Source organism: Crinia signifera, chromosome 3, assembly GCF_055691185.1.
Source record: "Crinia signifera chromosome 3, ASM5569118v1, whole genome shotgun sequence".
In the NCBI taxonomy this organism is placed as follows: domain Eukaryota; kingdom Metazoa; phylum Chordata; class Amphibia; order Anura; family Myobatrachidae; genus Crinia; species Crinia signifera.
The window spans coordinates 159,359,364-159,385,937 of record NC_139219.1 but is presented as its reverse complement, the minus strand read 5'-3'; the positions used below and the strand labels follow the sequence as shown (position 1 = coordinate 159,385,937).

Here is a 26,574-nt window from a genome sequence, read left to right as displayed (position 1 = left end):
GCCCTATCAAATCATCTAGGGGGTCCTTGATGCACCCGGTGGTGGTATATTTGGATACCATTTTAAATCCTTGCATTCAATGATTAAGTACTTACCTGAGAGATACTACATCCTTGTTATACATTCTGGAGAATCTTTCAGGACAGAGTGTCCTCAAGGGAGATTGGATTATGCGTACAGCAGATGTCACTAGCCTCTACCCCTGTATCCCACATGATGCAGGTGTAGAGGCAGTGTGCTCTTTGATTTCTAATGATTTAGAGCACAAAGGTCCCCCTGTGGAATTTTTCATGATTTTGTTGACCTTCATATTAACTAAAACATACTTTTTTTTCGAGGGCAAGTACTACTTACAGGTGGCAGGCTGTGCCATGGGGTCCGCAGTGGCCACGGCATATACTAATGCCTTTATGCATCACGTTGAGCAAAAACTTATTTTCAGTAATGGCATCCTTAGGACTGAGGTTTTGCTGTACAAACGTTAGATCGACGACCTTTTAATTTTTTGGAGTAGTGAGAAAGCTAGTTTGAGGACCACAGCCACAGTGGCAGTGTGGTTGGGGTTCACCTACACCATGGTGACAGAGAAAGTGGAGTTTCTGGGCATTGCAATTTCAAGGAGGGGGGCTGTTATAAGCACATCCCTGTTTGTGAAAGCAACAGACAAAAACACCCTACTGAGAAATGATAGCTTTCATCCCACACCCCTGCGGAAAGGTTTACCTTACTCGCAACTATTGGTTGCTCTGAAAGAAAAGGTTATGCAAATGCCCCATGAAAAACTTCTGATTCCTAAAGCAGTGTCTACTGATAGAATGATTGCAAAACGTATCCCCTGGCTCAACCGCTATTAAATTGGTTCAGAAACGAAGACTGGTAAAGTAAAAACCTGTGGCCTATCCTTTCTTCTGACAGCGATTTACCTTTATTACAAGTTTCTAGGGTTCTCCCAGTTATACCAGGGGAAGTAGCATTAAGGATAGGGTAGTTAAATACGACATCACGGGGTGGGATAAACAGAATACTGGTCAAAATTTCCTTTCTAGGAAAAATGGATGCTTCCCGTGCAGGTCTATGTCAGTGGGGAATTTTTTTACCCATCCACATAGGGGTAATAAAATCCATATAAAATTTCCCCTTACGTGCACATCTATTTACATTATCTATACCTTGACCTGCCCTTGTGAAATGACCTATGTTGGGAAGACCCAGCAGTCTTTCAGAGAGGGCATGGCCCAGCATAGGTCAGCCATCCACCAGGCCCTGTCCAGTGGGCACAGTGACCAGTCCGTGGCTCGCCACTGTTTGATGTTCAAACATAATGTGACAAGCATACTTACCATGATTATTGACCATGTTCCATCTCTGATTAGAGGGGGAAATAGGAACAAGGCCTTGCTCCAAAAAGAAAGCCGTTTTTTCATTAGGAACTATGTCTCCTGGTGGTCTTAATAAGACTCTGGGGCTCCAGTGCTTCATTTAGCCATCAGGTTTCATCAAAATTTATTAAAATGCATTTTTGTATTGGTTCCATCTGTGATCATGTTTAGAGATTGTTCCTTTAATTGCATGACTAATGTTTAAATATATAATAATTTCATAATGTTTAAATGCTCATTTATAATATGAGTGTTATCTTGAATTAATATACATATGTGGATACGCTTCTTTCATTTAATTATGTTAATGTTTTTTACATGTAAATATAATGTTTTATTTGTTTCCATAGAAACTGATTGGTGAGACACTGCGACTTTCTGGTGCGGGCCGATGACGAGCATCTGTCTGGGCCAATCACGGTCACGTGGGGTGGAAGTTCAGGTCAGGGGGAGTGGCTTGTTCTCCGTCGCTGTGGGATGCTGGAAGCATGCTGATTTGTGCTGGGCTGACAGGTGTGCGGCGGGACCTGGATGGTGGATGATGAGTGTGTAGCCAATCGGGTGGGACATGGGGGGGCGGGTTTGTTGTATGATTTCAGGTATTTATTACCTGTGTTTGTTATTTGCATTTGTGTCCCTGATGACGGAGTATCTTCTCCGTAATGGCTTAGGACCGCAATAAAGGATTTTTAAACTTCAAAACCAGCCTGTGAGAGTACCGCCACCACCTGCTACAGAGGTGGCTGGGGTACAGGGGTGCTACGGAGGTGGCTGGGGTACAGGGGTGCTACGGAGGTGGCTGGGGTACAGGGGTGCTACGGAGGTGGCTGGGGTACAGGGGTGCTACGGAGGTGGCTGGGGTACAGGGGTGCTACGGAGGTGGCTGGGGTACAGGGGTGCTACGGAGGTGGCTGAGGCACAGGGGTGCTACGGAGGTGGCTGAGGCACAGGGGTGCTACGGAGGTGGCTGAGGTACAGGGGTGCTACGGAGGTGGTGAGGTACAGGGGTGCTACGGTGGTGACTAGGTCACAGGTGTGCTACGGAGGTGGCTGAGGTACAGGTGTGTTACAGTGGTGACTAGGTCACAGGTGTGTTATGGAGGTGGCTGGGTCACAGGTGTGTTATGGAGGTGGCTGGGTCACAGGTGTGTGAGGGAGAAAAATAGAAAATAGACAAAATTTCTAAACTTTGGGCAAACTAGTCCCTGCATCTACGAAGCTCAAATTTCGTATACTCACTTTTGGGAACAAGAGGAATGGGATAAACCCTAGTGAGCAGGAGTGTTACAAAAAAACTATTTTGTTTAGACACCCTAGTGTAAGTAGTATGTGCATGTATGATGTGTGTGCACGTAGCTATGTACTGTATGCTACTGTATGTGTTTAATTGTTAGAGGCCTTCCCATTCAATTTGGCATTAGACCTGTACTTTTGCATTCGATTCGATTTCACAGTGTAGGCACAATGTACTCATTCGATTTACTGGATGGAATTCGAGATTTCCTTGCCTGCACAGTCTATTTTTATTTTTGATTTTGATAAAATGGGAGCGCGCATCGAATCGAATGCAGATCGATAGTGTCCTAAAAACCATTCTTTAAGCAAAATCTAAGCGAAAACAGGGAAAAATCAAAGCGTGTGTACACAGCTTAAATCCGGCTCTGCCTGCAGATTTTTAAACAGGACTATGTAAACCCCCTGGTTTCCATTCAGTTTAAAAGAGCACGTATTTTACACCTACAGTAAGTGGTCAGCTTGATATACTTTAATCCTAGAATGTTAGACCAATACTTCAGCAGTTACACATTTACTGCAATTTATAAAACCAGTAATTTGCAAGTAATAAAGCAAAAGTGTACAAAACTAAAGATTATTATAGGAGTAATGAAGTTGTAGTACTATGTTGTTCTCGCATAAACAGCAGATAAACTGTTCATGTTAAATGAACTGCTGAAGGCATAGTTCAGAGGTTAATTAGTGGCTCATATTCAGTTTTCTCTCAGGTCATCAGAATCAACTCACCAGGTGCAAAGGCCATCAATCTTCTTGATTAAATTGCATTTTAACAGCCTTTCATAAGGCAATTGTAGAACCTGGAGAGCTGCAAGGTTATCACCTTGCTGCCCTTAGCTGTCTCGAATATGACCAAAATGTAAAGAAACTGACAATGGAGAAGACCAGCAGCACTTTCCAGACTGACACGCTGCATAGTAAATACAGTATGCTCTTGCAAAAGTTATTTAAAAGTGAAGTGTCATAAAGGCTTAACTCGCTGGAAGGTAAAGTGGTAAATTGCCGCACATGCAGATCAGATTTTAAAGCATATTATTTTCAAAAACAAATCTTATAGTGGGCAAAGGAAAACCTGGATTAAAATTGAGATTTGAGACATGGAGTACGAGACTTGAAGCCTGAGGACAAGCAAACATTAAGGACCAAATGTGCTAAGCTTGTAATGTGATAAAATGGAGAGTGATAAACCACCAGCGAACCAGATCCTAACTGTCATGTTACAGGTTGTGTTTGAAAATGACAGATAGGAGCTGATTGGCTCTCCATTTTATCCCTTTTCGAGGCTTAGTGCATCACGCCCAAAGAAAGATCAAATAAATGAAAAGATAATTTATTATATTCCTTGTTTGTTACCATGTATAATATATAATAAAAAAAGCAATCTGAAATCCTATAATACGTTTATTGAGTACGTCTCCTAATTAGTTAAACTGCAGTTTCTATCACATTTGTGATTTTCATGTGGCAAAACCTTACACTGCATTTGCTACGTGCTGCATTGACTTTGCACATTATAAGAAGCCTGGAAAGTCATTAGAAGAGATGCTGACTGCCTCTCCTCTGTTACACATCAGCAGTCAATCGTTTGGAGAACAGAGGCTGTTGGGGTTAGATAGGGATGAGGCGGTTAGAATCAATGCAATTGACAGGACTTTCTTGAAGTCACGTAGACAAATTGGCAGCAGCCTGAGGTAAAGTGGGAATTTGCACAACACATAGTTAATGTGGGGATAGAATTTTATGTTGAGAAAATGCTCTGTTCCTGGACTTCCCTGGTAATGTATGATTGCCAGCACCTGTGGGGAGCTAGGTCATTGATAAGGTGTCTCCCCACAGCTGATGGCAATCGTACATTACCAGGGAAGTCCAGGAACAGAGCATTTTCTCCATGAAGGAGAGGGTCAGGTAGGCAACTCTGCATTTAATAAATCAGTGTTCCTTACTCACCAAATACTGTAGATTTTATATTGTATGCTGGACGGAAGTGCTAAGAGGGTGTGGGAGGGGCTGTACCGTTAACCCAGGTCTGTAAATAGGATTGCCACCTCATGCATCATCGATTCCTGGAGAAACTGGGGCAAGTGGGCGGAGACTAATTCTGTAAGAGGGCGGGGCTACTATCGCAACCCGCGATCAGACAAAAATTTATTTTCAAACATTTGCTCCATCGGTAGTGAGGTAAAGGGGGGGGGGGGGGATGTCTGAGGGCTGGGAAACCCCCTTACTCCCCCTGTATACTTATAATAATAGGACATCACAGGCTTATCCCCCTGTATAATAACAGGACACCACAGGCTGCTCCTAGGGTTGCCAGAGTAGCAGCCAGAGAATCAGGAGGAGAGATACTAGTTTAATATTGCATTTATGGAGCCCGCATATACCTCAGACTAAAACCAAAATGGAAGTACAGTACCAGCTGTGTGACAATTTAAAGAGACCAGGTTGTGACTCACTGCACTCAGAAGAGTACACGCACAGCAGGCCACCCGGAGCCCACTCAGTCATGCGTCCTCAGTCCTCACAGTCCGACCATCAGCGCAACTTCAACCTGCTGCAGACAAAAACTTGCAAGGTGATATCATCATCTCACGAGAGTGTCTAGCTCCGCAGCGGCAGGGAATCCTCAATGCATGCACGCTGCCTGCAACAGGCTCTCTAACTAAGCCTAATAACCTCCGCTCGCCTACCCCCCCCCCCCTCACGCTTGGCGATGACACCCCCGCTGGTACCGCACGACCCCTCTGAGCTTACCTGCATATACGTTTGCAACTGTTTTTCTTTAAATTTTGTACTAAATATATTTTGTACTAATATTTTTGGGTAAACCTATTTTCTCAAATGCTGAAAACTAATTTCGGTACTTGTTTCCTAGCACGGCCACAATCGCGGCCATCGGGTGTCATTTTTAGTGTTCTGCAACGCGACCGACGCGATGCCCCCGATTTTTCCATTAAAAATGCATTGAAAAAAGTCAATATCGCGTCGGTCGCGTCGTATGCGGCTAAAAAAGGCTTAAATGGTCCAGACGCGATGCCCCCGATTTCCCCATAGGGAACAATGTTAAATGCCTCAATTTACCCGCGATGCCCCCGATTTCCCATAGGAATCAATGTTAAATGGCTCAATTTACCCAAATCATCATATCAACGCGAACCCGAAGCGTAGCGAGCCCGACCTTTTCATACCCCCACTATCCACGTCGGCGTGGAGTTGAGAATAGAATAGTGTGGCGAGCGCAGCGAGCCACCGAGCCCGAAACGTGGCGAGCGCAGCGAGCCCCGCGAGGGGACGTGGATACCTTCACAGGTAAATGCGTCCCTTCGCGGGCTTCACAGGTATCCGCGTGCGCTCGCCACGCTTCGGGCTCGCCACACTATTCTATTCTCAACTCCACGCCGACGTGGGTAGTGGGGGTATGAAAAGGTCGGAGGACGCGTACCGCTGCGCTCGCCACGCTTCGGATTCGCGTTGATCGTGGGGTGGCGTAAACTACTTTTGGGGGGACATTTCACTGTTCAGCAGTGTTTTTTGGGTTTTCTGGCCCATTTACCATTGTTCCCTATGATGATTTGGGTAAATTAAGCCATTTAACATTGATTCCTATGGGAAATCGGAGGTATCGCGGGTAAATTGAGGCATTTAACATTGTTCACTATGGGGAAATCGCGGGCATCGCGTCGGTACCATCGCACCCGATTTTTTAGTGCATGCGATGGCCGCGATGCCCCCGATTTTTCCTCACGATGCCCACGATCATGATCGTTGTGGCCGTGCTAGGAAACAAGTACCCTAATTTCAGTATGCAGTGGATAGCAGAGACCTAAGGATAACTGTCCACCCTCCTGCATTCTGCAGATGACTCCCTGAAATCAGAGATATGCACATTCATATGGAATCATCAGTGCCATTTCCCTGCATTAGTTATAAGTCACTATGGGGCAGATATAGTAAGCCTGGTGAAGTGATAAAGTGGAAGGTGATAACTCACCAGCCGATCAGCTGTAATTGAAAAATGACAGTTAGGAGCATATCTGATGGTGTGTTTCCACTTTATCACTTTGCCAAGCTTAAATACATCTTTCCCAATCATCCCTATTGCTGCATGCATTAGACTGTCCATTTGTTGACACACCTCTCAGATGTAGCAGAACATGTCCCCACTTATAAGTTCCACCTTCACAATATCTCTGAAATGCTTTTTCAAAAGTAGGGCAAGTGTGGGCCTAGAACAGTGGTTCTCAAACTCAGTCCTCAGGACCCCACACAGTTCATGTTTTGCAGTTCACCCGACAGGTGCACTCATTTTGACATTTTAAAAGGACCACAGGTGGAGCTAATTATTTCACTGGATTCTTTGAGGAGACCTGCAAAACATGCACTGAGGAATGACTGAGAACCTCTGGCCTAGAACACCTGTTTTATGTTATGTATTATGGAAATCTCATAGTTCGAGATTTAATATTGCAGCTGAATTAAATCAGTGCACAATCCACAAAATTAGGGGAGCTGCTTAACTATTTATAGGTCAAGGTCCTTTGTGTGTTTTTATGTGTGTGTATTGTGTCTTTATGAATTAATTATTAGTATTGGTTAATGATACAACCTTGAATTGTTTATATATATTTAGATTTTATGATATACTCATTAATATGAATTACTCCCATATCTATGCACAGAAAACCTGTTCAGGAAAAATAGGAGAGTAATTAGTTAAGTTATTGCAATTATATTGATAGTTGCCTACTTGGGGAAGTTAATTAACTTCCCAACAGTAATAGAACTTTTCCACTGGTAATAAAAAAAAGGAAAATACAAAAGTTACATTTTATTTACTATTCGGTAGGTTAGTGCTAAGAGTACCTTCCCACTTTTTGGTTCTCTTGTTTACTCTAAATTGCTCTCATAGGAGCATGTCCATGACCTATAAACATTTCCGTATTGGGGCTAATTAGCTCAACTATGTGAAGGCCTACTGTAACAATGCTTAGGTCTTCTTCCCATTATTCCCATTCCCTGAATTTATAGCAGCATCCACTGGCCAGCTTCTGGCTGTAACAGCTGTAATATTCAGCCTTGGAACACTGTATTGGCTAAGGCATAGGTTCCCAAACGCAGTCCTCAAGGCACCCCAACGGTCCAGGTATTAAGTATATCCATGCTTGGCCACAGGTGACTTAATTAGTAACTCAGTCAGTCTGATTTAACCATCTGTGCTGAGCCATGGATATACCTAAAACCTGGACCGTTGGGGTGCCTTGAGGACCGCATTTGGGAACCTCTGGGCTAAGGGCATACTTCAATGGCAACTCTTTCTTTCAAGGAGCCACTATAACCCTGAGTCCAACCAGCATCATAATCTTCAGACCATGGCTTTATGTCAGCAGACATACTGGTACCATTTATCTCAGACATAACATACTCAAGTGTTTATTCCAATGATCTACAAACTTTATCTCACGGCTTTGATGGCCAACTGCCCCTTTAAATCATGCTCATAGCTCTTGGATATATTGGGCATCTGCTTCATGGGCATTGAAAGTATGAGAAACAGCTCCAACATATTCCATAAGAACAGCCTGTGATCTATCCACAAAGGTTCTTCATTTTAGATTCTATATAGCTGGTTTTTATGTTCTTTAAGCTTTTGTTAGGTTTTATATGTTGGTTTCTTCTTGCACACTGGGGCATTTAATGAGGACATCTACATTGTCCCACTGCTGCCAACCATTCTAATCCTTCCATCTCGCTTTCCGCTGTTCATTATACAATCCACTTTGCATCTCACTCATCATACCAGCCTTTTCAGGATCAACCTGTCGTAACTGCACCCGGACCTTTATGCGGCTGTGACAAACCAAAGACCTTCACATTTCACATAATACCCCACCTCCCCCCCACTGAGGCTGAGCACAGACTCCAAAACCTGCATCAAGCAGAAACAACCAATCCCCCTGAATATCACAGATATCTCCACCCCTCACCCAGTGGAGCCAAGAAACACCCCAGATATTGTTACATACCAGATAGCATCCACAACAGTCCCTAAAACAGGTGTAACATTGGATATAGATGGCACCGCCTTAGATGAGTATTTTCATTGTCAGGACTCTGCTCTGTCAACCAGCAAAGGATGTTTGTGTGGGAGACAGGAAGGGTATGGAGCCACTACTCTGGCAAAAAAAAAAACCTCACTGTTCGAGAAGTGGCCTCATAGGTGCATCAGCCTACCGGGAACCTACCTTCCCTGTAAGGTCTATGGCCAATCCGCCCCTGAATATGACCATCTTTCACGTATAACTATTCATCTGTCTAAATTCTGCTATGCTGCAATGATCTTCACCTGCTGATAGCTCTTGCACCAAAGACCCGTTGTGCTTTTGCCTCAGCACACATGACTGACACACATGCTATGTACTAGCGATGTATGCTGAGCGATCTGTACTGACCAGTGCTCTCTGGTGATAACAATGGCGATCTGACTAGATTTTGACAGCATGCAGTCACAATCTAGTCAGGCGATGCGGGATGTGCAACCGCGCATTGCCGCCACTAACGAAAGCTGTGTCAGTGACTGTCACTGATGAAGCTTTCCATAGCGAAAGCAGCGGCAGCCAAGTCACTGGGCTATTGCATGGAGGTGACCTAGCCACCACCAGGTAACTTTATCTCTACTCTGCTATTTCCCGACTTTAAACTTATCATTTCAAAGGCATCAAGAGATACAGTAACCACTATTATGTTACTCGGGGGCACATGTGTCATTATAACCACTCAACATTTGTAGCAATTTTGTCTCTTCATATTTAAACGTGTGTAATCAGTGGTTAAATAGAACACCACCCCCCTGCATACTTACATACGCGGTCTTTTGGGATATAACGCTCATCTCCCACCAATGCTGTTTGCAATGGGACACAGCAGCTTATTGACCTGCTTGATTTAAGTCGTATCTTTGCCTCTTACTTACTACTATACCCACTCTCTCATCTTTATAAGGGAACTTTTAAACCTTATAAAGGGGACAGCAGATACTCCACTCTCCATCAATGCCTGGGCAATGGGAAGCAGCAGCTTACTAACCCATTAAACATAAATTGCCTCTTTTTTCACACTACTTTAGCACTCTCAATATCTCCTTTTCAACAGCACTCTCATCTCCGCAGTAAAGGATTCGGCTATACCAGGCATTCCCAACCACTGTCCTCAAGGCACACCAACAGTGCAGGTTTTGTAGATATCCAGGCTTGAGACAGGCTACTTAATTAGTACCTGAGGGATTCTGATTAAACCATCTGTGCTGAAGCCTGGATATCACTAAAACCTGCACTGTTGGTGTGCCTTGAGGACCGTGTTTGGGAATGCCTGGGCTAGACCCTGCACTGATCTAGTGTCAACAGGGCACCTTATTCCCAGGTAGGAGACAACAGATACTTTAACTCAACTCCATCTATTAACTCCATACAGACAGGTTAAACAGCACTGCTCACTCACTGTATACCCGGAGGACCAGGACGATCCTGTTAAACAGCAGTAGTAACTGTGCTCTTTTCACCTGGGCATTCCCTATTTGCAATCTACAGATGTAGCTTTGGTAGAAACCATAAATCACCAGCTATACTGTTAGACAGGACACAGTTACAAATATAACCTTGCATTACATAGGTTAAATATGAGTTCCACTGGATTTCAAGCATAGTTTCTCCATCTACCCTCAGCGCCATTCAGCTGCCAAGTAAATTTGGACATCCACTTGGACCAGCACAACATCTGCTGAGGAGGTCGTTAACAGCACAGGACGATATCCCACATCAATCTTGGGAATGCTGTAAAAAGGGCAAAATAGGAACAGACAGATCCCTCAACATTCACATCCCCCCACTACACCAGGAATCATGGGACTTAAAGTCTAGTGCACTAGCATTTTTACTAAAGAAATTTTTTATTTCATTCATTTTTTGATATTTTGCAAGTAACGTAGATACTGCATATACCTTTTAAGTATTTGACCATATTGTCTATAATAAATTGTATGTTTTATTGTGAAACCAGTCCAATTGATTAGAGTATTTCCAACCAGTGCTGCTTAAACCCCTCTTTCGTTTTTGCTCACCCTCAGCATAGGGACAGACTATCCCTATTTCTGGCAGCAGCTTAGTGAAACACCCTCAGTCAAGTGCTACTAGCATCACCCTCCAGGGGGTGCTGCAAATTCTCTTTTTCCTATTTGCAATCTACAGATGTAGCCTGCTACATCTTTGCAGGGGCTGGCGATTCTATCGCCAGCCCCCGCCAGCAGCCGGCTACTGCCAGGGGCTCAGACGCCCCATGCAAACGGAGCCTGCAGCCGGTCCCCCTTGCCACCCCGACCCCCCCACGAACTGGGCAGCGTCTCCCTGAAGCAGAGACGGGCAGGGAGACACTGCTCAGCTGCCGTGACACTGAGACTTGCGTGAAAAGATAACCAGTATCATTAAGAGGAACTATAAACTTCTTGGTACTGATCCAATTCTTAAGACCACATTTGTAAGTAATAAAAGGCGTACAGTGGAAGCATCAGTTTCTAAAAAGTCATATAATATAGAATCAATCATTAATTGTAACACCAAGTACGTTATTTATCTGCCGATATGCCCTTGTCAAATGTACTACATTGGACATACTACACAAACCCTTAAAAAGTAGGATACTGGAGCATAGAAGAAACATTCTAAACCACTGCACTAACCATAGTGTCCTGAAACACTACTTGGAGGCACATAATGGTGACCCCAAAGGAATGGTAGTGGTTGGGGTAGAACATGTTCCAGCTACTAGCCAGGAGGCTATGCAGACAAGAAGCTGCGTGGATCCTGAAACTGCAATCCCTAAAAAACTACAGGGTTTAAATGAGAATATTGACCTTGAATTTTTTTTTTAGAAATTCTGTTTATATGATCTTCTTAAAAGGTTAACCTGTATAATGCATGTGTAACTCTGTTTCAACCCCGTTTATTTTTCATATGTTCCAGATATCTTCGCACGTGGAAACTCCCCCCTTTTCTTTTGTCATCTAGGCCTCCCTTGTAAGACTCTTCTCCTTCCCGTCCTATGCAATACTGATAGTCGGATAACAGGTTTATATGTATTTTGCCATTATACTCGGGTACAATCTAGTGGGAAATGGGGCTTTATCAAATGCATAGAAATTTAACATATATGTGCTGACCAACTACATAAAAACAACATTTGTTGATCTACTAAATATTGAAATAATAACGGTGTAGATTAAATATGATCAAAGTAACTTCTGCGATCTGCTGGCATAATTCCAACATGATATATTATAATATACGATATCATTTATTGGTTATTCAGCTTTGATAAATTCTTTATATTTATGAGTATCCATACCTCCTCTGCAATAAATAAAGGTGTATTAATGTATTACATCTGTAAGATGGCCCGCCGATGGGCTGTATATTTATATATTATTAGCTTTTATATTTGACAGGCTCCTTTTTTCCATTTATTGTTCATTTAACGTGTTTATTATTATTTTTAGTCACTTTTATCAAACAATTTCGATTTCTTTCATTCATTTTTTATTTATTATTTTTATTTCTATATTTATTATTATTATCTTCATTTATAAGCATAATTCTCATGTTTATTATTTCTGGGAATTTTTATCTACTATATATGACATAAATTAGAGTCTTCGGTTGAATCTATGTTGCTAATACAGAATATCAAACAAAATGGATTACAAATAGAGCTATACTGGGACCATATACCGGCTCTGAAAAAGAAACCCATGATGGGTTAATTGAGACCTAAAAACACCTGACCCAAATGAGAAGACGGGTATTTAATGCCTGCCAAATAACCAGACTTCTACTCTGGAATTAAAAAAGCCGCCCTGTGAGCGGAGAAACGCATTTTCCTGTCTGTGATCTGGAAACTGACCGCCCGATACACCATCACTGAAAGTGACCCCACACTGCAACACAATTGGAACTGTGGCAGAGATCCAACAGTGCTGCCACACCACGAGGGTCCGGTGATAAACAACGGCATTCAGCCGCCGTGACATATTGAGGTCAGACACCAACACAGGAGAGAAGATCATGTGCAAGGTGTAACACACACTGCCGCCCCACACCTAAGCGGCGCTAAAGGTCCACTTCAAGACCCCCCACTAACAGCTGAGCAGTGAATCATCAAGGACTGGTAACTTAATAGCCATTGCTCACTTTGACATTATATATAGAAGTTTGCCAGGCACATTGGCTCAAATTGCTAAAGCGCTGGATGCACTTTTAACACAGAGTTTCATCAATTAAGATATCTGCAGCTTATTTACTACATACGTAAAGACACACTATTAGAACCCGGACGCGGATGACTGCACTCAATTTTATGTGTTTATCATCAAGCTGATAATCAAGTGCGGTTATCTGGTTTTGTCATTTTGGTTATTTATTACTTTTTAATATTATTTCTATCCCACATTTCTTTTTATTTTCATTTATATTTTTTATTCGTTTTTCCTTCCAACTAATTTTCAAGATATGTTTATGTACAGTTCTATCTGATTTTATGCATTGTGTACTTAATAAATTTTATTGATCTTATTGGTTGTATTACTTCAGCGCCCCATGCTATTTGTTTTCTTGTGGTAAATTGTGGAGGTTGGCAATCCTCCAACACGGTGACTGCAGAAGGTACACTGCCCAGTTCACACTACACTATTCCCTAGCGCCGCAGACACTTGTTGTTGGTTTTACTCGCGTGAACCTGACTTTACTGCAGAGCGTCGATCTCCATACCCTATATTAACCCCTTCCTGACAGAGCCAGTTTTTGCGTTCCTGACAGCCATTTTTTTCAAATCTGACATGTTTCACTTAAGTGGGGATAACTTTTTTTTGCTTTTACTTATCCCAGTGATTTTGAGATTGTTTTCTCGTGACACATTGTACTTCAAGATAGTGGTAAATTTGGGTCGATACAGTCTGTGTTTTTTTGTGAAAAATACCAAAATGTCGTGAAAAAATGGAAAATTTTGCAATTTGCAAAATGTCACATTTTCTGCTTGTGAGACAAATAAACATACCACTCAAAATAGTTAATAACTAACAAAGACCATATGTCTACTTTATGTTGCAATCATTATTTCAACCTCCTTTTCATTTTTTTGGACACTAGGAGGCTTCAAATATGAATAGCAAATTCTCAAATTTTCAAGAAAATTTCAAACTCTGATTTTTTTAGGGACCAGGTCAGTTATGATGTGACTTGTATGTGAGACACCCCCATAAATGATGCCATTTCAAAAACTGCACCCCTCACAGTATTCAAAACAGCATTTTGGAAGTTTGTTAACCCTTTAGGTGTTTCACAGGAATTAAAAGAAAGTGTAGGTGAAATTTCAAAATTTCATTTTTTTTGAAGATTTGCAAATTTAATACATTTTTCTAAGGAACACAGTAGATTTTACTAGAGAAATGTGACTAAAAATTGATTCCCCCAATTCTTTGGTTTTCATAAATATCCTATATGTGGCCCTAGTGTGCACGGTGACCAAACCACAGGCTTCATAATAGAAGGAGCACCTACTTGATTTTGGAGCCTCCTTTTTATGAGATTATTTTTTAGGCACAATGTAGGTTTCTAGGCACCATAAGATGCTAAAAGTTAGGTACCCCCCCACAAGTGACCCCATTTTGCAAACTATACCCTTCAGGGAATTCATCTAGGGGTATAGTGTACATTTCAAACCCCCAGGGGTTTCACCAATTGTGGTACAACTGGGCAGTGAAAATGAAAAAAATTAATTTTTCATTTTCACAGCTCAGTTGTATCAAAATTGGTGAAACCCCGGGGGGTTTGAAATGTACACTATACCCCTTGATGATTTCCCTGAAGGGTGTAGTTTGCAAAATGGGGTCACTTGTGGGGGGGTTCCACTGTATGGGTGTTTCGGGGGTCATTCAACCAGAATCTGTGCTGCAAAATCCAAAAATCACTCCTTCCCTTCTGAGTCCTGCCATGCACCCAACTGGTATTTTTTGGTCACACATGAGGCATTGCCGTACTCGGGAGAAATTGGGGCACAGATTTTGGGGTGCTTTGTCTCCTTCATTCCTTGTGAAAATGAAAAATTTTGAGCCAGATCTGCATTTTTGTGTAAAAAAATGTAATTTTTTACAGAAAAATGCAGTTCTGGCTCAAAATTTTTTATTTTCACAAGGAATGAAGGAGACAAAGCACCCCAAAATCTGTGCCCCAATTTCTCCCGAGTACGGCAATGCCTCACGTGTGACCAAAAAATACCAGTTGGGTGCATGGCAGGACTCAGAAGGGAAGGAGTGATTTTTGGTGGTGGAATGAATGGTGGGTGCTATGTCGCATTAGCAAGACCCCCGAAGCACCAATACAGTGGAACCCCCCCACAAGTGACCCCATTTTAGTCACCAGCTTTGGGAGGGGGGCTGGCGCTGCGGCTGGCGGGGGGGTGGGAGGGGTGCTGGCGCTGCGGCAGCCGGGTGGGTGGGAGGGGGGCTGCCGGGTGGGAGGGGCTGGCGATCGGTGGTAATCGGTGCGGTATATACACACACACACATATATATATGTGTGTATATATATATATATATATATATAAATATATTTTTTCAGTGCATATATTTAATTTTTAACTTTTTCTGCAGCTTGATGCTGCTGCTGCGGGGGGGAGGGGGGCAGCGCTGCGTGCGCTCCAGACGCTCCGGGGGAGCCGGGGGAGCTGCTGCTGCTGCCGGGTGAGTGCCCGGCGGGTTCGAGGGGGGGCTGCACATCGGTGGTGATCGGTGCTGTACTTGACAGCACCGATCACCACCGATCCCTGTGTTACCGAGCGGCTTAGCCGCCGGTAACACAGGAAACGCTGTGAATGGCTGTTCAGATTTGAACAGCCAATAACAGCGATCGCCGACCGGGGGGGGCACCCCTGCCCCCCCTGGGCGGCGAGGGGGGATGTCTGCTGTCAGGGACAGCAGACATCACCTAACTGTCACTGCGTCTCTAGACGCAGTGACAGTTAGAAGTCATGACGTACATGTACGTCAAATGTCGGGAAGTACTTCCCGACCATGACGTACATGTACGTCAAATGTCGGGAAGGGGTTAAGGTAATACTCTTAGATGATTAACCATTTAGAGGAGCATAATATTTAAACACTCCGATATATATGATACCAATTATTTGATGTGACCAGGTAACAAATTTCTAACATTTCGCAAGCTTTTTTTTAAAAACTCAACAGTGTTCAATTGGCTATCCAGGTAAATCAGACACTTTACCTTGGACCTAATTTCGAGGTCCTAATTACCTACAATTTGTTACCATACAATATTTGTGATAGCGGGGTGCATCCACATTCCCACCAGCTCCCAAATGCTCTATTTATTATTGATGCAAACGCTCCCAAATGCTCTATCTATTATTGATAGTTTTTTTTAAATATTATACATTAAAAGCTAGGTTTTAAATTTGTAACCATTCTGTAACTATTAAGTCTTTTTTTCAAGTGTGCCCCCAAACAAAGGAGAGTACTTTGTTGTCTTTTTTCCCCTTTAATCTAAATGTTTTCTACTCTTTTTTCCCCTTTAATCTAAATGTTTTCTACTCTAAGGGGTGCACCTCCACACTAGTGATTCTCCCTTATCTCATTGAAAATCTGTTTATTGTGGATCGAATAACAATTTAAAAATAATTATCTGAGTTATAATAACCTTTACATCCATAAGGTGCAACTTGTACGCGGGTTCTCCACCCAATCCCCCTTTCCCCCACCTTCTCAATCTGTGTAAGAACAGAAAGGAGAAAGTATGCAGAGACTCGAAAAGTGTATGTGCACACATGAAATAATCGTTGTTAAACTCAATCTAGTGGAATTTAAACATGGATTTAAATGTTGGCACTCAGAACAGTATGTGTGCATTAGCAAGATGGCTGCAGGATGGCAGTTGATAAAATGGACATTAAGTGGACCAAGAAACAAACAACTGGGTACAAGTGCAAGGTCTGCCCTCAAAAATAGCCACTGGATTCTTGAGTGGAACAATGACAGACTTGCTCATTCCCACACACAGACAGTGCATCAAGTTACAAATAATCAGTATGCAGGATCCAGATGCCCAATGAACAGTATGCTGTACATTATTTTATCACATGAGTTACAGAAGCAGGCCTGTATGTATGCCATTGATTTCTGCTGCAAACAAGGTGAAACATTTCCAGTTTGCTCAGGAAAACAAGATTTGGACAGCAAATTTTAGGAACTTGGTCATGCTTTCTGACCAGTTTACAAACACCATGCAGATGGGTAGTTTGAGAACACTGAGAAAACATAAAAAGCGTGGGTTCTCATTGCATCATACTGAGTCTTCTGACTGGTGGAGACAATGTTATGGTAAGGGAAATGTTTTCATGGAAGTAGCGGACATATGTTATTACATTAAATGATCTTTAAATTTATACCATTTTGTTTTTCAAACGCTCATTTTGAATAATCTCTTATACAAAACAGCTTTTCATTAAAAATACTAGAAATTATTCACTGCAACCGCTTCATGTAGAATAAAAGACTTTATTCACAGTATAATTTTACAAATATAATTCTTATAAATTGTGCATTTTAATCTATTACATAACTCTAAAATTTAAGATTTGTATAAAGGTGGAATGTAAAAAATAAAATTCAATGCAAAGAAACACATGGCATTACCAAAAGATTTGATTTTTCAATTAATTGAACAATACCACCTGCGATATTGGTTTCAAAAACTTTAACAAACATATTCTTTCCAGTAGGAATGTTTATTATAAAAAATAAAATAAAACTATGTTGACTTACAGTAGGGGAGCTTTTTTTTTTTTAATTAACAAGTCAGACCTGACCTGAATGCCACCACTGTGGCCCTAGACTTAAGTAACTTGATTAAAACATTACGGCAAGTTAGCAGCCCATCCAGGTCACACCTATTTATGGTAAAAACATGCTCCCTTTCATACAGGCCACATGATATTGTGATGGTCTTGTATAATAAAATAAGAAAAGTGGCCTTTTGGAATGATGATTGAAAGGGCCATATTCTCCAAGCTTCAAAAGTGATAAAATGGAGAGTGCTAAACCACCAGCCAATCAGCTCCTGTCTGACATTTTTCGAACACAGCCTGTGACATGGCAGGTAGGAGCTGATTGGCTGGTTGTTTATTACTCTCCATTTTATCACTTTTAAAGCTTAGAGAATCTGTCCCAACAGGTTAATTTTACATATGAATACATTAACTTTTTTTATTAAAATGTTGTTTGTGCTTGTCATTTGGTTTTGTGATAAGGTAGCAGTGGGATCATTCTGAAAAGCAGTGTCACAAATGATACAGTGTGTGGTGAGTAAAGTAAATCCTGCATAGACCCTGAATGTTCTCAACATTTAGCACCAAGCCAAATTGGAGATTAGTCAATTAGAAGTGATGGCAGCGAGGTGCACCACTGGCACTGTAAAGCCACCAATGTACACATTTTCCCTCCATGGTACAAAGGAAAATGCTTAATGTTTAGGTCCTGTAATTATTTGGGAGATGTGTGTAATGCCATATCACCAAAATAATGAATTGAAGCTTTTGATGCTCTAGAAAAGGGGTGGCCAAACCTGTCCTCAAGATCTACCAACAGTTCATGTTTTCCAGGCAACCTGTGAGTCTATAGTAGGAATGAATACAGCATGTTTGAAAATGTGACAGTAATGACTACAGCTGTGCAGCAGCTAGGTGATCTGGAAAATGTGGACCGTTGGTAGATCTCGAGGACCGGTTCGGCCACCCCTGCTCTAGAAATATAGCTTAATAAAGACACACAACACCCAAAACAATTAGAAAGATAATTTTATAGGGTATGTAGGAGTAAACTGGTTGCAAATGAGCCATATATATAGCATGTAAATCCGGATAATCCATCAACAACAGTATTGGGCAGTATTCATGCTAGATGTTAGAAATCAAGAGATATTCACTGACAAAACCAATCATATGGAATATCATAATGACATCCCATACACGTGTTTTCATATACACACCTTCTCTTAAAAATATCCACTTATGCCAACCGCTTATTATTGGAAAATAAGAGCAAGCTTTGGCGGGAAATCTGTACTTTGAGCTTATGGAAACTGCTGGTTCGATTTCTGCCAACAAAACACTTTTTTTTTTTTTTTTTTTAAACAAATTAGTTGGATATTGCTGAAAATCCACTCTCAACGCAACCAATAAAATGGGATTTCTATCAATTTAAACAGTCCAACAAGTGTACAATTAGTTTGCAGCAATACTATGGTAAGAATTCAGATTTCTCCGAAGATGTGAAAACATCCAAGCATGACTATTTGACCGCTTTTTACACCTACATTTTGTTATTACGAATAGCTATAAAACTGAGGTAGAGAGGAATGTCTCACAAAATCAATAAGAAAAGACTGACTTACCATATATACTCGAGTATAAGTAGACCCGAATATAAGCCGAGGCACCTAATTTTACAACAAAAAACTGGGAAAACTTATTGACTCAAGTGGGACCCTCTCAAGTATAAGCCGATGGGGGGGCTTTTTCAGCATAAACATGTTCTGAAAAAGTAGGCTTATACTCGAGTATATATGGTATTTTAGAATATCATTATGAAAACTGGTCTACTAATGCCTGAAATGTCCTAGCATTTCAAGTCACACAATATTTAAAGTTTATATGAACACATACTTACAGTGGGATGTAATAGAGTCGGAGTTCACAGGAGATGAGGGATGCTGTCCAAACGCATATTATATTTTATATTTATATATTTTTTAAAGTGCCAATCTGTAAGGCAAAACCATGTCTTGTGAATGATTGCCTCTTCAGCCTGTGTGCCGCACCTCCGATGAACTCTAACTGTATTCCTGGCTTAGTTATAACCATAAACTCCAACCTCGATCCTCCTTTAGTTATTAAATGGTTTTGCATCTCTATTTTACTGGGTTTTTTTTGTGTATCCCACTTATAAAACGTCAGTGAAGTAGCCTAGGACTTCTGCACCTCATTTGTTGTCGGAGACTTTTGGCAGATAACCCACAGAATAATTAAATGCATCAGAATACTACTGAACGTGGTCCTCCATGAAGTATTAGTAAGGGAAATAGGAAGGATTAAAAATAAAAAAATAAAGTAGATGAACAGAATCAAACCCTAAAGAAAATAATTAAAGTGTAGGCAGTATGGAGGTTCAGGATAACTGAAATACTGTCCTTTAGCAATAGGGCAGTTACTATATAAATAAGACCAGAACTTACAGTATACATATGTTAAAATTCCATTAATATAGGTCTGTTTCAAATAACTGAAGAGGTGGTGATATCACTAACCATATTTTTTAATATGACACACACTAGATCTGCTGGTGCTCTCAATCCCTTACGGTCATGGGTCCTTGTTACTTCTAATTTATATATATATTATATGATTTTCTTCAACACCCATTATCATTTGCATTACTACAGTGTACAAGGTCTAGGATTAAGCTAGATGAAGAGCATCATCCTAGTTCCATTGATGGCTAACCTTGGCATTCCAGCTGTTGTTGAACTACACATCCCAGCATGCTCTGCTTCAGTTTTGCTATTTAGCCATGCTAAATCTGATGCAGAGCATGCTGGGATGTGTAGTTCAACAACAGCTGGAGTTTCAAGGTTAGCCATCAAGGTCCTAGTTGTATTGCTGGGCTCCTAATTAGGACACAAGAATCTCTAGACCGCACTCCACATACTTTATCCTTTGAACACTGATTTTTATCATATTTAACCATTTATCTGGTAAAACTGCGTATAGTTATTTTGGCCAGCTTATTGGATACTGTTTACATTGGAGATAATGAAGACACACCACTTGTACATGTGAGACTTTCAATGAACGACCTTCTCAGTCCCATTAGCACGATAAGTACTTAAAGGTCAATTCTGTGCAGCAAAGTGAATATAAAGGTCAAAAATATGAATGCAATATAAACACATTCAACAACATAACAAGTAAATATGAAATGCTTCAATCCCCATAGCAACTGTAACCCTAGTACTTGCTCTATGAGCAATGCGATTGGTGTTTCTCAGTTGCTATATTAAATGTTTTTTGCTGGACTGCCATTTTCCGCAACGGATTGGCAATGTCTGGCTTACTAAATGAACATACATTCTCAGTATCAGTGGACAATTATGGACAATTATAGTGTTTGCTACTGCAATATATATTTAAGAGGGTTCCCGTGGTAAGCTCATCCGTAATACCTCAAGACTTTAAGCTCACATTACCGGAATGTATGTTACTTCTTGTTTTGTAGCAATGAATAACCATTTATACCATGGGTCTTCAAACTGTGGCCCTCCAGATGTTGTGGAACTACATGTCCCAGTATGCCCTGACAGTTTTGGAATGCTCTTATAGGAAAAAATGTGGCAATGCATGTTGGAACATGTAGTTTCAAAACATCTGGAGGGCCACAGTTTGAAGACCCATGATTTATACAGTCACTTGTTATGCACGTTTAAAGGTGTTTAACTAAATGGGTCACATGTCAGTGTAAAACATTGCTAACACTACTTTTTTTTTATATAGACACAAAGTAATATCCAATTTTAATGATGGGATAATTTTAAAACTATAAACAATTTAAGAAGGAAATACATTTATAGACCTCAAGTCAGTGATTTTCCAGAAAGACTAATAAAAGACAGAAGAGTGGGACCTAAAGATGCATTTTAAGACTTAATGATCAATATGGAATCAAAAGGTAAATAATTAGCTCTTCTGTGTAGTGCAACATACTGTAAGCGGCATACGGTCATTCGGTCTACAACAACTAGGTAAACAAGCATTTTGTCGACACTACTAGGTCGACATGACATTAGGTCAACACAAGCATTAGGTCGACATGTGCTAGGTCGACAGTCAAAAGGTCAACATGGGTTTTTTCACCGTTTTTGAGCCGACAGGCGGTATTTCATGCCCTACCATCCACTAGGACGTGGTGTGAGAATAAATTAGTGTGCCGAGCGTAGCAAGGCACCATGGCGAGCGAAGCGTGTGATGCTAGGGGATGCGGTGCACTTCAAACTGTGTCCATGTCGACATTTGTGTAAAAAAACTGTGACAACCCCCATGTTGACCTTTTGACTGTCAACCTAGCCCATGTCAACCTAATGATTGTGTCGACCTAGACCCAGGTTGACTCAATGCTTGTCGACCTAGTTGTTGTAGACCAGGGGTGTCCAAACTTTGTGACGAGGGCCAGATTTGGTGAAGTGTAAATGTGTGGGGGCCGACCATTGAGCCTGACATTCTTTGAATCATTAATCACATCAGAATGGTCCCCCAACTCTGCATTAGGTCTACAACAACTAGGTAAACAAGCATTTTGTCGACACTACTAGGTCGACATGACATTAGGTCGACATGTGCTAGGTCAACAGTCAAAAGGTCAACATGGGGTTTTTCACCGTTTTTGAGCTGACAGGCGGTATTTCATGCCCTACCATCCACTAGGACGTGGTGTGAGAATAAATTAGTGTGCCGAGCGTAGCAAGGCACCATGGCGAGCGAAGCGTGTGATGCTAGGGGGTGCGGTGCACTTCAAACTGTGTCCATGTCGACATTTGTGTAAAAAAACTGTGACAACCCCCATGTTGACCTTTTGACTGTCAACCTAGCCCATGTCAACCTAATGATTGTGTCGACCTAGACCCAGGTTGACTCAATGCTTGTCGACCTAGTTGTTGTAGACCAGGGGTGTCCAAACTTTGTGACGAGGGCCAGATTTGGTGAAGTGTAAATGTGTGGGGGCCGACCATTGAGCCTGACATTCTTTGAATCACATCAGAATGGTCCCCCAACTCTGCCCCCCAGCCTGACCCTTCACTGTATTTCCCCCAGCCTACCCCCATTCACTGTATGTCCCCCAGCCTGCCCCCTCCCTTCTCTGTATGTTTCTCAGCCCCTTGTGTGAGCCAGAGGAAAGAGGCAAAGCAGGCACTGCAAGGAAAGGCGATGCTTTGGCTCCCGCTGCTGCCCTCCTCTGCTCTGCATGTTACGGGAGCAAGCTTCCCCTTTGCTGCCCCCCTCCCCAAACACTGCTGTCACTGATTGTGGAGTAGGGTGATATAAGATTGCAGCAGCAGGGGTAGGACACCAAACACATCTGACTGTGGCGGCCGGCACCTCCTCACTGCAGTAGACAGCAAGGTAAAGGCGCGCTCGCCGGGGTCCCACCTTTAGTGTCCTGTGCTTCCCACATCTGATGCTCTGCCCACTTCCAGCTGGAGGCTGCGGGCCACTTGAAATGGCAGCACGGGCCGCAATTAGCCCCTGGGCCTGACTTTGGACATGCCTGTTGTAGACCAAACGATCCACACTCCTGTAAGCTGGGTGCACATTAACTGGCCGTGCAAACGATACAACATCGCTAACTACTCTCCTTGAACTGCCTGGAATGTCTGGTTAAACTATATAGTGTACAGTATACACAAACTATATTGTTCAGCGAGTGACCACATCCAGGAATATGCTGTTGTATTTTACTGCATGTACAGAGAAAGGGCATCTATAGCGCGCATAGTTAATGATATTGTGCATACACAGTCAATATGCTTAAAAATGCAAACCATACAGTATCATTATTGTGCACATCATTAACTAAAAAAGCTAATGTGTACCCTTAACCCTTTGAGTGCCAAGCGAATTTGTCAAAATTAGTGTGAACATTACCAAGCAAACATTTGTATTCATCATAATCACATTTTCTAGGAAAGATGATCTTTTTTACACATTTTTTATTTGAATTTATATAACAAATGAGTGACGCTGGCATTTTTAGCAGGTATTTTGCGCACCTCTCAGAAATGTTGGCACTCAAAGGGTTAACAGACACTAAAAAAAAAAATATATGATTCGCTACGTTACTGGAACCAAAAAACTGATCTTAAGAGTAAATTAAAAACATTTAAGATAAAAAAATAAAGTTTTCAAAATACATGTAAAAAAATTTCTCTTACGATTTTATATAGCGTATCGGTAATTACTGGTGTGTGACACTGGAATTCAGAAACTGCTATTTTCCTAGGATTAAGACTCCCGATGCAGGTATAACAGGATCAATAGAAATATCAAAAACGGCATCAGACACTGTAAAGCTAGAATATGGGTGTCCTAATTTTACTAATTATAACAAACCTTGTACACTGGGACAATACATCCTTTTACTGCTTACCTGAGTTAGAAAACTAGTGTTAAAGCAAAAACCTAAGAGATGAATGATGCAGAGAAGAGTGCAGACGTTTCCCATGGCAACCAATCAGTTCTACTTATAATTTTATAGAATGCACTTAAAAAATGCACCTTCCAAAACTGATTCATTGCAATGGGCAATATCTCCACTCTTATCACTGCTTTAAACATCTCACCCTCTATTTCAAAAGCTTTCACTTTGTAACAAGGTTACCATTAATGCTCAGGAAAATACAATGGAGCACTTTGACATCACTCATTCAGCACATTATGTACTATTATAGGAAATACAGTGTACAAGGATTTTCCTATGCTTAACTAGCGTTGTTTCTGATTTTGTATTAGCATTATAAAAAAAGCAACACCTGTATTGTCATGTGCAGATATTTCAAACCCTATTATAAATCCATTAGTGCTTCCTTGTTGACCATAGTAACTGCCAACATCTTGTCTTGCCTCTAACTAAACATTCTGGAAACAGTGCATGTTCTATATCAATAACTGCATTTGCTTACAGCAGTGGTTCCCAACCCTGGTCCTCAAGTACCCCCAACAGTGTACGTTTTCCAGGTTACCCAGCAGGTGCACTCAATCTTCAGACACATTTTAAAAGAGCCACAGGTGGAGCTAATTATGTCACTTGTGATTCTGTGTGGAGACCTGGAAAACATGCACTGTTGGGGGTACTTGAGGATCAGGGTTGGGAACCACTGGCTTACAGGTTTCCAGTTGGATCAAGTACTTTTTATTCATTGAGTGGGTGGCAGCTTAATCTCACTTGTGCCGACTCAACCACAATTTCATAGGTGTTATAGTTCAGTTCTCTGCAGCCTTGAGTTTATAACAGAATGGGCCATGAGTATTGGAGGCATGGCCACTATCAGGAAGTGTGGTCACACCCCCTGTACAAATACAAATGAATGAAAAAATACTAAAATAAATTCTGCAGAATATTAAAGTTGAACTAAACAAAAGAAATTCAAAAACTTACAAACTTTCAATAGTCAAACGGTGAAAGATGAGCTCGAACGTACAGAAAATATATGTAAAATCATGAAATATTTCCACTACAAGGACAAGCAATATACTGTCCTTGGAAAAAACCTGAACATTTTAAAATGTATTTAAATTTTTCACAACCTGGATTGTCTATAGATCAGCTATATTTATATACAGATAAATGTAGTTTTTTTTAATCAAAATGCTTTACAAATGCGAATTGGATAGCTTAGCTAACAATTCATTCAACAACAAAAAAATTTAAGAGAAACAAAAAATATTTGGATCTAAAAAATAGAGTTACGTCTGCTTGGGATTCGGTTATTTCTATTTCATTTTCCTCAGAAATGAAATACTTCTGAACATGTTACCAAATAAAACTTGCAGAAAAGGAAGATATCACAGTTACTCAGTCTGTCTTAGATGAGTTTCAGACAAATCAGATTCACATATAACTGGAAAGGAAAGAAAACCGTTCTTTTGTACTATTCATTATGGCTTTTTGCAACATGGCAAAATATTACAGCATAAAGCGGACAATCTCCTCACAGAGGAGGAAAGATCTTTGCAGTCAAAAAAAAAGGAACAATTAGTAACAAAATTTGCAGACTGTTCTATTCTATATTGGCAAGAGATGGTTTTCTAACTCTAAAAAGAATGTCCATGTGGTAGAAAGGTGCTTTAAAATTCACAGTCATTAGTAGATCACTATTGAATGGAACCACTCTGAGATCTTGAAGTAAACATGACAGACTGCAAAATGTTGTTATACAATTTCAGGAAAAAAAAATTCACATGATGTAAAAGGTCTTTTGTCCTGGATTTTGGAAAATGGAATGCTGAAGGAATGCAGTGTATGAAAAGCAATTGTCAACGCCTTTATTTTGCTATGCCTTCTATCGTTCTTTCAGCTTTTAGGACAATGGGCAAAGGATGCGCCTCAGTGTTGAAAATCCAATGTTCTAATGGTAGAAGATCATCATCGGAAAACAATAAGTAGAGATACCTGAAAAATGTAAAGCAAAGTTTATGCATTTGCTAGTAAAATACGGTTCTTATTCTCTCTCTCGTCATGTTTATGGCGTCACAGAAAATTATATAAAAAAAGATCTACTGCCAGTAAGTGCACCAGTTATTACAGAATAAATTGAGCATCAGTGCACATTCAGATGTGTCCTAATGTTACGCTATGCGGAATGAGTAATCCGTGCTCCAACATTTTTCTTAAATATGTCTAATATTTGCTTAAAGATATCTAAATCACAATGCGCACGAATCACTTCAGGAGACTGCACGGGTTAATTTGATATGGGACCCTTGTACATCTGTGTGTGACGGAATCTGAATCTGTATACATCACACAACAGAACTTGGCGGGAAAAAAAAAGCTACTGCATAGATTCAGACTCCAGAATACATGATACAGACAAATAAGTGTTAGGTATAAAATTAATGAGTGCAGTCTCATGAATTGTTTTTGTCACATTGCATTGCGATTAAGACTCATTCTAGCAGAAAGATGCAAGCTGAGTCACATTGCGCTCTGAGAAGGACTGTTTGGCGCGTCTGCAGCAATTGTATG

General features: G+C 41.1%; 1 protein-coding gene across 1 annotated transcript in view; it reads right to left on the bottom strand.

The window, feature by feature from the left end:
• Window positions 1-17,260: 17,260 nt before the first annotated feature.
• MAN1A1 (mannosidase alpha class 1A member 1) overlaps window positions 17,261-26,574 on the bottom strand; it is a 238,586-nt gene continuing 229,272 nt past the window's right edge. The window contains exon 12 of the mRNA XM_083176799.1: window positions 17,261-25,998. Within this exon, the coding sequence (XP_083032925.1) occupies window positions 25,872-25,998 (127 nt within the window). The 3' untranslated portion in view covers window positions 17,261-25,871. The remainder of the gene's footprint in view (window positions 25,999-26,574) is intronic.